This window comes from Nannospalax galili, unplaced genomic scaffold (genome assembly GCF_000622305.1).
Source record: "Nannospalax galili isolate Female #2095 unplaced genomic scaffold, S.galili_v1.0 scaffold510, whole genome shotgun sequence".
NCBI classification, from domain to species: Eukaryota; Metazoa; Chordata; class Mammalia; order Rodentia; family Spalacidae; genus Nannospalax; species Nannospalax galili.
Window position 1 is genome coordinate 2,123,130 of NW_008329677.1, and position 16,067 is coordinate 2,139,196.

Here is a 16,067-nt window from a genome sequence, read left to right on the forward strand (position 1 = left end):
TTCTGAATGTATATGTGTGTCTATTCATTACAGTGCTGGAGATCAAACTCAGGGCCTAGTGCATGCTAGGCAAACACTAACAATATTACTGAGCTACACTCCTAGCCCTTGAATATGCTTTAAAAAAAAAAAAAAAAAAAAAAACCAACTTCCCATAACTCTTTTCCCAGCAAACTCAATATTCATGTGGAAAGTTTGGGCCAGCTGCCATCCATTCTTTGAAGCTAAAACATAGATCCTTAAAAAAAAAACACAAAACAGAACCTGTTTCCTGAAACAAATATTAGCTAGTTCCTCCTGCTCCCTTATCATCATCTGCTTATGATTGTGTAATGTAATATGATTTGGGGGGGGGTCATTTTTCCAACTTGACTAAGGTTCACCAAATGGCAAACAGTATTTTGCATTTCAAATTTACCCACATGAGAATGGTCTAGAAACTTAGGAGAGTCAGTATTTTGTTCTCAGACACTGCCATATGATACAACAAGGTAGCCCATGTACACACAGAGCCCTCCCTGTGCCATTTCTCTTAGGCATTTGGGGGTTAACCAGATGTGCTATTAAGCATCAGAAGGCTCACTTATTCCATATTTCCTACGGAAGACAAAGGTCAGAACTGCTGGGGAGGTGAGATCATATTTGTGAATGGAAGCAGTCAGGCTGGGTTTCCTGTCTTTTGTGTTTGTTTATAGATCTAAAGTTGTAACTCCCACAAGATATGAACAACTTCAACAATTTCCATTCCTATTCTGTGTCCCCAAGGGGGTCATATTGGCATTGTGTCCAACATCAAAAACAATGTCCCTTCCTCTGGCTGGTGGTCAACATATTTTTAGACTTGGAAGTGCACTCTCCTTCTCCCTCCACCCAGCATGTATATTTTTACTCTACTCTTATTCCATCCAAACTCCACCAGAGTCTGTTTCCTGGCAAACCGAGAAGTGAGAAATGCCTGCGTGGGGGGAAAATGGAGACACATGTGTTGAAATTCTGTCAGGGGAGCATTGCCCAATGGCAAACCAGGGAAGGTCTTGTGATGCTTCCTTCTGCCCATTCTAGCTTTTCTTACTCTGATCTCACCAGGGCTGCTCCAACTGCCTAATTCAGACATTGTGACCTGCTTTCAATCGAAGGGTAAAGGCAGCATGATGGTCTGATTTTGAGAGGCAGCTGTATAGATCCGGGGGCCTCCATCTGTCAAGTCATTGCAAACATCAGAAGCAAGACGTTCAGCCCTCCTTCTGATCTCTAGGCAGCTGTCCTGCAGATGTGACAGAAACCGTTCTAAACGTGTGCTTTCCTTCCTTCAGTCAACAGGATTTGGTGAGGTGAGCACTTGCCAGTCAGGCATGGCTACAAAGCATGGGAAGACCATGCTGGTGCCATTGATTTTGCAATTGCCCTGAACTCTCAGCCAGGACACTGCAGAGGTTCCCTAAGGACGGGGAGGAGCTGTCTGCAGGGCCTGGCTAGCTCTGGGTTCAGATGAGCTGTAATTTTTCTCTAGAGCCATCTAAGCCAAGTGCTGTACCCTACAAACCCCCTCTGGTCAGAGGACCATTCATTTTCTCTCCTTCTGAATCTTAATTTTTGCCCCATCAGTCCACAACGTTGTGAACAATGTGTGTCTTTCTGTTTTTTTTCCACAACCACCAACACAGTCTAAAGTTTACTGTCATGCAAATTTACAAGGCATTTTGGTTATGTTCTGACTCTAAAACAAATCAAGAAAAAAAGACAGTTGAAGAATATTGCAAAAATTATTTTTACACAAGATTATTTTACAGTATTACAATGTATTATGTGCAAAATTCCATTTAAAAATCATTTACAAAAGGAAGTACAACACAGAATGTGCTGAAGGTTCTACTACAATAAAAGTCAAGGCTGGAAGGGGCAGGTACAAGGCCCACCAAATCAGATGCCTGTGTCCTCACACAGTACAGTAACTCGAATTTCTTTTAAATAACCTGTATTATACTGACACAAGACCCTTGTAGTATGTGCCAATCAACTGGTTTTATAAAACATGAATCTAACTTCACACATCCACCTTATTCTTATATATGGGTTTCTGTGTGTTTTGTTTGCTTTGTGGTGCTGGGGATGGAACCCAGTGCCTTGTGCACACTAGCTCTACCACTGAGCCACATTCCCAGCCACCTTATATTCTTACAAAACAGAAGGTTTTCTTTTGGTGCACTCTTTTCCCAACAGCATCTTATTTAACTCAGCAACAGCCACATTATATATTACTTGTTTTCTGCTTCTAAACAGTTGGATGCTGTTAGTTTGCGTTTATGAAATGGGGGGGCAGGTGGGGGGAGCTAGCCTTGATTTACTTTTCTTTGTGGAATTTTCAAACTTGTCTCCCAAAGTAGACCACACACGGACCAGAATTTTGCCGAATCTCGCTACAGCACATACTTACAGTACTTTATCACAGAGGCTTCCTCCTGACTCCTTTTCTGATGTACTCCGAAGAGCCTGAAACTGCACACTACATTCCTCAGCCATTCCTTAGAGTCTGTGTTTCTCTCTCTACCTCTCTCTACATTCATTTCTCTCCTTATTCTCAGAATCATGTACTTCAGAACTAAACAAAACAAAAACAAAACAAAAACAAATAGCACAACACCACTACACATGAACAGGATAACAGTACGTCAGATTTCCAAAGGCAGTCTGTGGCCAGTGTCAGGAATACACTGCTTTAAGAAAACCCAGCAGTCTCTCCCCACAAAGTTGCCAAAACATCCAGTTACAGAAAAGAGACATCTAAAATGCAATACTCTCAAATCCAGCAAGAGATTTATCTTCAAATATTAAATGTTAAATCACATGCATAATTATAGAATACTTTAAAGTTACAAAAATATTTTAAAAACAAATTCTGACAGTTTACCTGCAACTGCTATAAAAATTTTCTATGAAATATATAAAAACAAAAGGCTCTTTATAAAAAAAGAGAGGATAGAAGGAAGGAATGAAAGAAGGAAGAAAAAGAAGGAACGAAGAAGAAAGGAGAGGGGGAAGGATGGAGCCATCCAAAGAACCGAGAAGTACCTGACGCACTGCATCGGACAGTATTGTCAACACCTGCTATGAATCCAAGAAAAGAGCTTGTACCTTAAATGTTTCCTCAGCACATATACATACATGTAAGCCAACCTAGAACCTGACTAGGACCAAGAAGCCAGCATTCTGAGGACATTTGAACCATCAGATGCAATTCTCCATTTCTGGAGGAGAATCTCACTATTTTGAGAAGCTCAGCAAACTTGTCTGGGCAGTGTGTCTAAAAGATCCCCTTAACCAGGTTAGCCTGTGGCTGGCTTAGTCGCTGAACTGAGGGGTCCTCAAGGAGGTGGCTGTCTTCCAAGCTTAAACATGTGGCAGCCAGAGGACCAGGCTCCTAGCTCCCTTTTGGATGCATCAAGAGCAAGTCCCATGTGCCTTCTATGAGGGAGTGAGGTCTTCCCCATTGTGGAAAATGACACCATAAGGATCACTCTTGATGCGCTTGTAGACAAAGTGGAAGATATGGGGTTGAGGCCGGCTGTGCAGCTCAGCCTTGATCTTTTGAGGGTAAGTGTCCTCGGCCAACTGCTGCCACGTTTCATCAACGAAGAGAAAGAGGCTGTATTCCTCAGGGTCCTCCACCTTAAACTTTTCAGCACAGAGCTGACATACATCCTCTGTGGTGATGTATGGTCTCACGAGGAGGGTCTTTCCTGTGCAGCCACTGTTGACCTCTTGGAATGCAACTCGGAGGTAATTCTGCAAGTGGAAATAGAGATGTCAGAGACAAAGTCAGTAGAGAAAAGCAGACAGCAATAAGTCACATCATGAGCAGCAAGCACATGGCTGAATTTATGAGCCATTTCAAGATTTGGGCTTGTCATACTGTCTGTTGTCAGGTCATGCAGCTCAAACTGCAAGGAAAGAAACCTGAATTATGAAAGTGGCAAGGACCATCACACGAACCAGGCTGCTGCAGTTTAGCTCACTGCAAACAGAAGCAGTGGTCAGCTGTGGTTTTCATCTGTCTGTATCCCTCCTAAAGCCTGCTGCTTAAGAAATCCCTGCGTAAGACTGTAAACCACATCCAAAGCTGGGATTATTCCCAGTTTGAAAAATAAACCAGACAGAAGAATCTGATCCAGGAGTTAGCAGGAAGAGATTTAAAGCACCTACACACAACAGCACATATGGTGCTCACTTTGTGCTTGTTCTATGAAGCCTAAGAAAGACACTAATGCTCAAACTGCTGATGTTCTTTGAGTTCCCCAAAAGGTGATCTCATATGGTGCAACCCAACATAAGGCTCCCAGTGGCGCTGGTGTAATGTGGAAAAAACGAGAGGGAAGAGAATGCTGATTCTGCAAGAAGAGTTTGGAACCGGAGCCAACTACCCAAGACGTGGTGTCTCGGGGAAGCAAAAGGAGACATTTGCAAGCTTGGCATTGAGAATCCTGCTAGGTATTCACCATCTCAAAATACAATAAGCCTGCAGTTTCCCACAACACAAACCCAAACAGTTGCAAAGAGGCCTTAATGCACACCAGGCTCTTCTGGATTCTGTTACTCTGGGTAACTCCTTTGTTTGCATGTCTTTAAGAATGTGGATCCTACACAGAGAACTCCCAGTCAAATTTGAGTTGCATCTAGAAAACAGATACATTTTTCTCCTCCAAGATCTGGTGATCCTGCTTGAGAGAGCAGGGAAGAGGCCTCAGCCTAGGTTCTCCTGTGGTTGCCATGAGAGTTCACTGCACAGGACGTCTGCACATGTAAGATGTTACATATCTGTGTGTAGGGAGGACATTGGCCAGTTCGATGGCTTTGAGGAGGTGAGCTGGGTCAAATGGCACCCAGATGAACACTCTCAGACTTAAACACCTGTCTTCAGAGCATGTACATGTGCCATCAGACCACAGCTCTCTTCTCCTGCCCCTACTGGAACCTTCTGCATTTGTTCAAGGACTCTTAAAGAGAACTGTAAGAGCAGCCACATTATCCCTTTTAACAATGAAGAAACTGAAGCCCAGAGAGGCCCAAGTAACTTGCCGAAGGCGACACAACTAGAAAATGGCGGAGCCAGCGTTCCACTCTGCCTCTGCTACTTGGCGCATGCTCCCTCGTGAAGGAGGTGAGATCTGTGACCAATGGCATTGGAGTTCCAAGTGGACTTCTGTGTCTGGGTTTCTGTTTTTGTTCCTGATCTGAGAGCTCAACATTTCACTCTTGGGTGGTATTTTGAGAAGACATACTTTCCCAAGTGCGTGAGGCCAGCAGGGAGGGTGCGTACCAAAGGAAGGGCTAGGTGGTGTCGGGGTCTCTAGGTCAGAAGCTGCAGGTGGGGAGTGGTGACAACGGGGAGACACATGGTGGCAGTTGCAGAGATGGAAGAAATACTTCTCGTCTCTCCTATCAGAGGTTTCAGCCCCGCAGGAAGCCCATGTAACAGTGGCCCAGGGGTCTGCCCGTGTTAAATCACTTAACACATGGATACTTTAAACAACCCAAGAGGGTGTGTATGGGGGAGGGGTGCTGAGGAACACACAGCATGTGTTCTTGCTTTGTACTTTGTGTGTCTGGAAGGGATTTCTGAGAAAATTGCAATCCTGGAGAAGAACATGCTGACCTTGCCTTTCAAGCATGGGCTGACTCTGAACCAAAGGTTATTTCTAGAGCATTAACGAGGGAAGAAAAGGCGAGGAAGGTGAAGCTGGACACGGAGACGAATCCCTCCTGCTTTTCCAGTTTTCTACTAGAAAACTTGCCATTTGGCACATTGAGAAATAAAACATAGACAGGTTTTACGACTGCACTTAAAGCCTGCAGAATATTATTCAAAGAAATTGGCAGACTTGCTCATCATTGCAAGACAACAAGCAAATCAAGAAATGTGAGATCAGGAAACAGGCATCCATAGCCCTAATTTGCCTTTCCTCTGCAAAGTAAGTTCATTGGGGATCCTGCATCAGGTCAGGAAATCTCCAGCCTGGGAACCTGAGGGGGTGCTGGCTATAATGTTCGCTCTCAAACTGACCAGCTGCCATAGGAGCTGTTGCCTGTATTCTGGAGTCTTCTGTTTGGAGAGAAAGGGGAAGCTCCTTCCCCAAGACCAACCAGGCCCACTAGAGGATAAAACCACTGTTTCCTGAGGAAATGGGATATCCAACACCTGTGCCAAGAGCGGTTTCCTCTCTACCTTCTGTTGGCTTAGGTATTTAGCAATGGGCCAAATATTTTAGGAGAAATCCCATCTTAATTTGATTTTGTTGTCCTAAAGGCGGCAAACTCTGAGCCAAACCTGAATGTGTATTTCGTATGGTGTTATTTATATTTATATTGGTACTAAAGTGATGCATAGTCAGTATAAATTTTACCTTGACCTTTGAAATTTTCTAGTTTTTTTTTTTGGTCTTTTTGAAACAGGGTCTCCCTGTAGCCCCAGCTGTCCTGGAACTCACTATGTAGACCAGGCTGGCCTTGAACTCGCAGAGATCTGCCTGCCTCTACCTCCTGAGTGCTGGGATTAAAGGCGTGCGGTACCATGCCAGGCTTGAAATTTTTTTCTATGTTCTAGGGATAGAATCGAGGGCTTTGTGGATATACTTTTTCACTGAGCTATACCAAGAGCCAGGTTTTGAATTTGCACCTTTTCCTAGGCTAACAATATGCAAGCCAATCTTCTTTATGATGTTGGGCCGCAGTGGTGGGTTAGGAATGACATTCAGCCAGAAGATCATGAGGTGACACAACTGATTCCCATACCCACAGTTCACTGTTTTCCTAAGTTAGGGTGCCTGATGGGTTAGAGATAGTTAATGCATCTTCCACTTATGCTGTTTTCAATGGGAACACGACTCCTTGCAAGTTGAGATGCATCTGTATATATGTTTAAAGAAACAGAAGCATAACAGCAATGTCAGAGGGTGGCTTAAATTATCCTTTTTCCACCACATGATTCACAGGAGCAAGGACCTCAGGCCCTGTGTATATGTTCTGTGGGAGCCAGCTCCACCTTCCTGGAAGACAAAGAAGCGGTGTGAGGACTGGGCTGCATACCTGAAAGTCATCTACAGAGGGGATGGTCCGGTTGGTGGTTCTCCGCTTGTGCCACTGCCGCAGGGTATCCCTGGTCTCTGAGCTGAGTAGTCTTGCTGCTTGCTCTTCTTGGAAATTCTTTATCAGAGACAGTGCTCCATAGGCGCTAGTCAAGTAATAGCCTCCTGGAAGGGCAGAAAGACTGGGTTCTCAAGAGTGTCAGACTGGTGATGAAAGTGGAGGTGTATGAGTGTTAGAGGGATAGTGCATACTGTCCTAGTTTGTTTCTCCATTGCTGTGACAAAACACTCTGACCAATACCAACTTGGGGAGGAAAGGGTTTATTTGTCTTATGTCTCCCAGGTCACAGTTCATCAGGGAGCCCAAGGTAGGAACTCAGGGCAGGAACCTGGAGGCAGGAGCTGGAGCACAGGTCATGGAGGAACACTGCTTATTGGCTTGCTCCCCTGGTCCTTGCTCAGCTTGCTTTCTTATGCAACACAGGCCCACCTGCCCAGGGGTGGTACCACCCACAGTGGGCTGGCCCTCCCACATCACTCAACAATCAAGAAGATGCCCCACAGACATAGCCACAGGCTAGTCCTATGGAGGCAATTCCCCAATTGAGGCTCCCTCCACCCAGGTGTGTCAAGTTGACACTAAAGCTATCCAGCACACATACAGTTATCCTTCAGCATCCTCGAGGGATGGTGTCCAGGACCCAACCCTTATGCACTAAAATCTATGAATGCTTAAGTCTTTATATAAAATGTCACTGTATTTGCATATAACCTTCACAATCCTCCTGTAAACCTGAAATCACCTCTAGATGACTTAATACCTCATACAATAGAAACACTACATGAATAGTTGCTTAAGGACAAAGAAAAAGGTGACATTTGTTAATTTCATTTTCCTTTAAAACTTTATTTTAATTTTATGTATATGAGTGCTTTGCCTGCATGTATATAAGTACACATGTGTGCCTGGTGCCTGAGGAAGCCAGAAGAGGGCACTGGATCCCCTGAAACTGAAGTTAAGGATGGGTGTTAGCTACCATGAGCTTGTTAGGAACAAACCCAGGTCCTCTGCAAGAGCAGTAAGTTCTTAACTGCTGAGTCATCTCTCCAGCCCTTAATTTCTTTTTTTTTTTCATGATATTTACAGCTCATGGTTGAATCTACAGAAGCAGAACCTAGGCATGTGGAAGCAGACTGATTTTCCCATCAGATCCATAGAAACACACATCTAAGAACATATCACTCGTTCCTTCATTCACTCACTCAGGATTCATCTCACAGAGATTTATGGAGGCCCAAGCCTGTGCCAGGGCCAAGGAGCACCAATAAGCTTACAGCATGCCCGTTTCCACTGAAAGGATTTCCACTCCAGTGAATTAAACACACCAAACCCCGACATTACTAAAGGGCATGTGCAAAATGGCTTTCCAGTAAAAGTCAGGGTTTGAGGGCTGATGAGGTGGTGGGGAAGAAGTCAGGCAGGTGAGGGGAGTTTGCACTGCTTCTAGGCCATGGACTCCAGGAGTCCATGGCTCTCCTGGAAATACTGGCTCTTAGGCGTTTCTTCTGGGAATTGATATTTTCTAAATTTTAGGTAAACTAAACACTTTGAAAGAACTGTGCCATATATAAATGTGTTGACAAAAACATGAGTACTTTGGGGCTGGAGAGACGGCTCAGCAGTTAAGGCTGCTGGCTGCTCTTGAAGAGGACCTGGGTCCGATTCCACAACTGTCTGTAAGTCCAATTCAGGGGAACTGACACCCTTTTCTGACCTTTGCAGGCATTGCATGGCACAGGTGCACTTACCTTCATGTAGGCATTACACTCATACACATAAAAATAACAAATAAAATAATTAAAAAATATGAGCACTTCAAAATAATATTTCCTTCCTGATTCTGTTTCTTACCCTCATGTATAGACTAATGTGGCATGGCATTAAAAAAAACACTTTACACAGAAAAGACAGTGATGTCCCTCTGAGGGTGCCTTTAAAATGATCTCTTGTGTTTATGGGGAGTGTTCACAGACACTCAACATTGTGAGATGCATATCATTTGTTCATAGCTTTGTCGTAGAATTAGTTGTTTACAGAATTTCTAAGCTCTGTGCTTGAGAGCCACTAGGGGGCACCTTGAATGTGTAGCAAAAATTCTTTGAGCACAGCACATTTTGTATTTCAAGACATTCTTTGTCAAAATACCTGTTGGAAGTTCTGCTATGTGCTCAAGACTATCACAGAGTTGGAGGTGGGGAGACTTTTAAGGAAAAGAACCAGAGTCTCTGTTCTCCAGGAGTGTATACATACATTGAAGAAAACGGACACAGAGAATTTATTCATGCTGGGACCAGAAGTTCATTGAAGTTAAGTAAGTTATTTGCAGAAGTGTCACTTTCATGTCCAGAGTATTTAATTGCTCACACAGTACCCTGTAGAACTCCCTCTGATCAATGTGTAAGTTGGGTATGGCTCTACCACTCAGGAGCATGAGCGTAGTGCCTGGTGAACTTGCCCTGGATTTGAATTTGTTTGCAAAATCTCTGATGAGGATTTTTTTTTTTTTACTTTTTTCTTTGTGGTGCTGGTGATTAAATCTAGGACCTCATACATGCGAGGGAAGAGCTCTACCACTGAGCAATGCCCCCAGCCCATGGCAGCCCATGTCAGGCTTTTGGTTTAGAGTTTTCCTAACCCCACCATTTGTGATGTAAGCTTTCTATGGCAGCTCCTACAATACTTAATCCAAAGTTTTGAGTTGTTGGTATTTAGTTAATGTTTGCCCCATGAACAAATTAGCATGTGACTGGATGTGAAAAGTCAGAGTAAAGTATGCAAATACTATACAGTGGGTATTAGGGGAAATCTACAAGGACTTCAGGAATTGCAACAGGGGGTATTCAGATGTCAGTATTTAGCTGTGGCTTGGGGAGGGAGCTGCTGCAGTCCTTCAGAGGTAGAGAAGGGTTCTGTTGACTTCAGATTTTTAGACTCCATAGCTCTGATGTGTTCAGGCCACTGAAGAGAAAACCCCAAATGCTGGAAGCACAAAATTGACCACACTCTGGAACATGTGGATGCAATTAGAGGAAGGTTTTGAATTTCAGCAAAACTATACCCCACCATGAAAGTGGTGTGATTGCAAGGGATTCTAGGATGCCTGTTCTGTAAGTGAGACTACCTGCTTAAACAGCAGAAAAGACGTGGCTGCTACTAGGCCAACCAACAAGAGCTTTGGGCAGGCCACAGAAAGGACGAATCTGTAACATCACCACAGTTCCTCCTGATCTGCAGAGCTGCAGTCCAATGCTGTGCAGACTGGTCTGTAACCACAGCTGTAACCACAGCTTAGCTTGCCTGGCCAACCCACTCTCCCAAAGAAGGAAGCCAAGCAGCCCCTGACACAGACTACTGGAGGCCGGCTCTGATTCTTGCAAGAGCTCACAGGCTGTTCATGTTCAGCATGTCCCCATCTTTTTCACATGGGCTTCCTGGAGGTGAAGATAGCCACCTGGCCACATGTCATGATAGTGTTTTGTGATGTTCTCCTTTAAGAAGACAAGCTCAACATACAGGGCCTCTCAGTCAATGCCAGGAAAAGGGGCAGGAAATGGTTGTCCCTATTCTCAGACCACAAGATGTAAGCATTTGTCTGTCCTAAGTATATACTGTCAATAACAGAATAGTGATTTCTAAGAGACTGGCATGCCTTTTTCCCCAAAGGTTTTTGTACTTATTGCTACAATAACCATGATTGAAGTTGAAAACAAAACAAAACACCAAAACAAACCCCAAAATGCAATAATCACATGGTAGGGGAAAAGGAAGGCTTGACATTGGGACTAACAAATGTTTCCCTCAGTGCCTGCCTGGACAAAGCCAAATGCATTTCCTTTCCTGCCCAATCCCAGGGAAGGGAAAGATACACAGCAGGTCTTGAGATGCATCATGGAGTGTCTGGGTCTCTGGCTGAGAATTGCAATGAGAGGACATGAATGGGCGAGACTACAAGGCTGGCAGAGTCCATTCACACTTATTTTGGGTGGGGACAGGATGGAGGCCACACATCATAAGCTAGCGCTGACCAGAAAGGGGTGGGGAGGGCATACTTTGGGGAACCAGGGATAGCAGAACTCTGACAGGAAAGCCAAGGCCTGGCAGATTCAGGTTATATGTTGGAGGACATTAAAGGACACATTCTGGGGATGACGATGCATTTAATTCCATGCATGGGAAATACCGAGGTGACACATGCTGTGCAGAATCCTGAGGGCAGGAGGACCTCTGTGCTCAAGCCTAGACCGAAACTCAACAGGAGCAAAGAAAACACAGCTGCACCCTCAGAGTCTGTCTGGGTGCTCCAGGGATCTCTGAAAAATGACTAACACGACTGGCACACAGGCCCAGATTTGTTCTCCTTCATCAAGACAAGCTCACAGGAGAGTCCCGGTTTTTGTGGCTTTACAAGGCTGTGAGCCAAGATGCCAAGCGTCCAAAGGATTTCCATGATAGAATCCCTACTTGATGCAGAAAGAGAAAGTTTTTTTCTGCCAAGGCACAGGCAGGGACAAGACAGATTCTGAACACTAAAGTAGACTGAAAGCAAAATGCCCAGGGTCTCCCCATTATCTTTTTATTATAAAAATAAATCCTTTTAAAACTAGAATGCTGGTTTTATATTTAAACAAAAATTCTTTTTTAAAAAAGCCAGTTTCCATTGATTTTAGTGATTCAATCGCAGCTTATTTTTTCTGGCTATGTAAATAGTCTCCAATAAAAAGTCTATAACTGCCTTTTGGAATAAAAGAAACCATTTCCTTTTGAAAAATGCCATCTAAGGGCTGGGGTTGTAGCTCAGTGGTAGAATGCTTGTCTTGGAGGTGTGAGGTCCTAGGTTCAACCTTCAGTACCAAAAAAACAAACACATATAAAAAAGTACATTCTGGGGGCCGAAGAGATGGCTCAGTGGTTAAGAACACTGGTTGTTCTTGCAGAAGACCTGGGTTCGAATCCCAGCACCCACATGGCAGCTAACACCTGTCTGTGACTCCAGTCCCGGGGGATCTGACAGCCTCTTCTGACCTCTGCGGGCATTGCACTACATGGGTGCACTTACATACATGCAGGCAATACACACATACACATAAAAATAATGAATAAAAATTTTTAAAAAAGTACATTCTACTGAATGTTTAATTCGATAGAGTTAAACTTTTATTGTTAATTTTTATGGGTTTGGTTGTATTTCTCTCTCTTTTTTTAAGCTTCTAATCTTTTACAATGAATATACATTGCTATTGCAATATACATTTTTTTCTACAATGAATATACTCTTGCCTCTACCTTTTCAAGTACTGGGATTACAGACATGCATCCAAATAACCACATTGTTAAAAAATAATTAGACCTGCAGTTAACCACTCAGATGTCATCACAAAGCACCCCAGTAACTACTTATTGGCTGCTACAAGGTTGTGTCTGGGGTGAGAAAAATCCTTTGGAGCTAGGTAGAGGTGGTGTCTGCACAACATTCTGTGTATTGTTCACTTTATATTTTGTTTTCTTTTGTGCGTATGTGTGCATGTGCATGCATAGGTAAATGTGTGTGCACATGCAGGCGGAGGCCAGAGGACAACCTTGGGTATCATTCCTCAGGTGTCATATACTTTGTTTTGTGAGCAACTCATTGGCCTGGAGCTCCCTGCTTAGGCCAGGCTGGCTTGCCAGTCAGCCCCAGGGACCCACCTGTCTCAGCCTCCCTAGTGCTGGGATTACAAGTTTAGGCAAGACCAGGCTTCTTTATGTGGATACTGGGGAATGAACTCAGGTCCTCAAGCCCTTTACTGATGGAATTTTCCCCAGCCCTTGTTTTTTTTAAAGATTAAAAAAAAATTCATAAGTATGAGTATTTTGTTTGCATGTATATATGTGCACTAAATGTGTGCCTAGCATTTGGGGAGGCCAGAAGAGGGCATCAGATCCCCTGAATACGGAGTTACAGATGATTATAAGCTACCATGTGGGTGCTGGGTACTGAACCCTGCTCCTCTGAAAGAGCAGCCAGGGCTCTTACCTCTGAGCCATCTCTCCAGCCACCCAATCTTGTTTAGACAGGTCTGTGCTATGTAGCTCAGGCCAATCTGGAACTCAGAATCCTCCTGCTTTAGCCTCCCAAATACTGAGATCACAAGTGTGTACCACCATGCCTGGTTTGAAAATGGCTGATTTTATATTCCATGAATTACATCTCAACAACAACAACAACAAAAAAGTAATGAAAGAAACCAACCCCCCTACCCACACATAACAGCTACTCATTCCTCTGACACTCTCAAAAGTACATTACCTTCTCCGTGCAACAGCGAGGGGTCTAGGAGCTCCATCATGTACTCAATTTCAGTGTCCAATTCAAGCATGTCACACTGAGCTATCACATAAGTCAGGACTGGCAAGAAGTCATCTGCACCATACATCCTCCCTGGAATCAGGAAGAGAGGGTGAGGCGGGATATTTTTATCAACCTTTCTTTCTTTCACATCCTACTTGCTGCTTTTATTAGCTATCAAAGAGTCATTCTGGGGTGATGTGCTATTTATAAATAGATGTGGGTGTTTCTGGAATCCTACCTACGTGGTCCTTGACCCTTCTCACTGCTCACAGGAGATCAGCCCTTGCTCATAATCTCAGAATGAATGTCTATGAGTCAGTTAGCAGAGATCATATTTTCTTCTTATTTTATGGTTTATATAAAATGCACTAGGACAGAATGCCTTTAAATATTTCAAACTGTTAGCAAGTTATATTGTAAACCCTTAACAAAACATTTACTTATGCTAATTCCTTCTGTCTCATTCCCTATTGTTTTCTGTGCACTTTTTATCAAAGATGTAATGACAAGACCAGACTTACACCAGAAATAAACTTTGCTCCCTAGTTAATGTGAGTACACATTTAATTTATTTCAGCATGGTAATTCAGTACATGTTGACTGATAGAAACTGATTAATAGCAATATATGGCAATTCTTTTAGTCCCCATTTCTTGTTTTCTTTACAATGGTGGGTCTCAACTAGAGTGGTTTTGCTGTGCAAGGGAAACCTGACACTATATGAAGAGCAATGTTCATTGACAAATGGTATCCAGGATGCTGTCAAGCTTCTTCAAGGACAAAGCTGTCTATCACCAGCGTGCAGGCTGAGACTTACTGTGTTTTGGAGGAATGTAATCCTGTGCAAGTATCGTTTCTGGAGTTCTTATAAATGACCTTGATAACTATAGGAAATAAACTTCCTGCATGTGAAATGTGCTTGCAAATTTTAGAGGGCAAGTAAGTCCTTAGGCTAGCAGTATCAGCTCTTCAAGAGCTCAGGTTTTCTGTGTGTGTGTGTGTGTGTGTGTGTGTGTGTGCGCACGCCTGCGCACAAATGTATGTCAGTCCTGTGCACACTCATACACACATGTGTGCATATGTGTGACAAGGCCAGAGGTTGACATAGGGCATGTTCCTTGGTTTCTTGCCCCTTTATTTACTGCAGCAGGATCTCTCACTGAACTTGGAGGTCCTATGAACTTGGGCTCCCAACTTGGCTAGTCAAGCTAGCCAGTTTGCGCTGGGGGCCCCCTGTCTCCACTCAAAAGTGCTGGGACTGTAGGCAAGCTGCCAAACCCATTGTCCCAGCATTTACATGGGTGCTGGGGGTCTGTACTCTGGTCTTTAACCTTATGTGGCAGGTGCTTTGCCCACCGAGTCATCTCTCCAGTCCCCAAAGCTCAGATGTCAAGGTCCTCACTCAGCATTTTGCAATGCACACACACACAGTCTTCTGAACAGCAGTGATGGGTAACAGCTATGTTTTCCCTGCTTTTCTACTAAGCAATTGCCCTCAGGAAAAAAGGTGGTAATCACCCACTGTATTACAAGCTCCCTGAAGACCTGGAACACGGCAGGCTTGATTACTATCTGAATCATCAGCGCTCCTGAATCTTTAGGAAATAGCAAGGGGAAATCCAAGAGCTTATTTCCTACTTTGTCAGTCTTTGATGAATTCCACTGACATTGCTTCAGCATGTATTAAAGAGGGTGAGCCAATGACATGACTCTAATGGAACCTCACCCTTACTGAATGCTTCAGACTTCTGAGACATGTGCTGTGATTATCAACATGAACCCTCACTGACCAAAACATAGTCATGACTCTCACTAATATTCCCACTGCACTTAGGGCTCAGCAGGAATTGCCTCACCTAATTCCCACACTCTGAAGGAAAAGGGCATATGCAACCACAATGTGGAAACTGCAGTGTAGAAGGTAAGGGAGGCCAAAGCCCCTCAGTAAATAAACTCATTCTCAAAGGGAGATTTTGAACTCAGACCCCCAGATAATGAATTCCTAAGCACTACGCTAAACTAACTTGTTAAATCAGCTTTGGACAAACTCTCATTTTGTTTTTATCTACTTCCATTTACTGATTGGTAATATTAATCTTTTGCATGAGACTCATCTGACAAATTCCATGAGTAACACTTGTACTTCTGTGAGCTGCTAAGTGAAATGGAGAGACTGAAGGGAGGGGAAATGGGGAATCAATCAGGAATCCTGACAGAGTGTGCCTGGCAGCCTCACCTGAGTTACTCTCCATGACAGTGTAGATGAGCTTGCAGGCCCGCAGCAGCAGCATGACTTTCTTTTCTGGTGAATACATCTTTTGCATGGTCATGAACTTAACCTTGATTTTCTCCAGTTCCACCAAATCAGGAGTCGGGGCGAAGACCCCCAACTCTTGCGGGTTCCTCTGCCGCACGAGTTGCAAGTTTTCCTTGAGTTGTTTCCATGAGCCATCAGCTGTGTGGAAGTCCTTCAGCATGGTCTCCACGTGGCCCTTGAGGGGCTTCAAGATGCACTTGTGCATGGCCTTCTCCAACACCACATCTGCCAAAGAGAGTGCAGGTACTGTGACCATGGTCTGAAGAAAGATTGCAATGGCTA

The 16,067-nt window shown here is 43.9% G+C and overlaps 1 protein-coding gene across 5 annotated transcripts in view; it reads right to left on the reverse strand.

Moving 5' to 3' along the window:
- Positions 1-1,749: 1,749 nt before the first annotated feature.
- The window catches only part of Rin2 (Ras and Rab interactor 2), a 264,895-nt gene continuing 250,577 nt past the window's right edge, over positions 1,750-16,067 (reverse strand). For 4 of the 5 annotated variants that reach the window (XM_029567625.1, XM_008841360.3, XM_008841357.3 and 1 more), the window contains 4 exons: positions 15,705-16,010; positions 13,427-13,558; positions 7,081-7,244; positions 3,310-3,783 (listed from right to left, as the gene is read on the reverse strand). In XM_029567625.1, coding sequence (XP_029423485.1) covers positions 3,463-3,783; positions 7,081-7,244; positions 13,427-13,558; positions 15,705-16,010 — 923 coding nt within the window. In that variant the 3' untranslated portion in view covers positions 3,310-3,462. Of the gene's footprint in view, positions 3,784-7,080; positions 7,245-13,426; positions 13,559-15,704; positions 16,011-16,067 lie in introns of all 5 variants that reach the window. The other variant, XM_017800218.2, reaches the window with a different exon arrangement.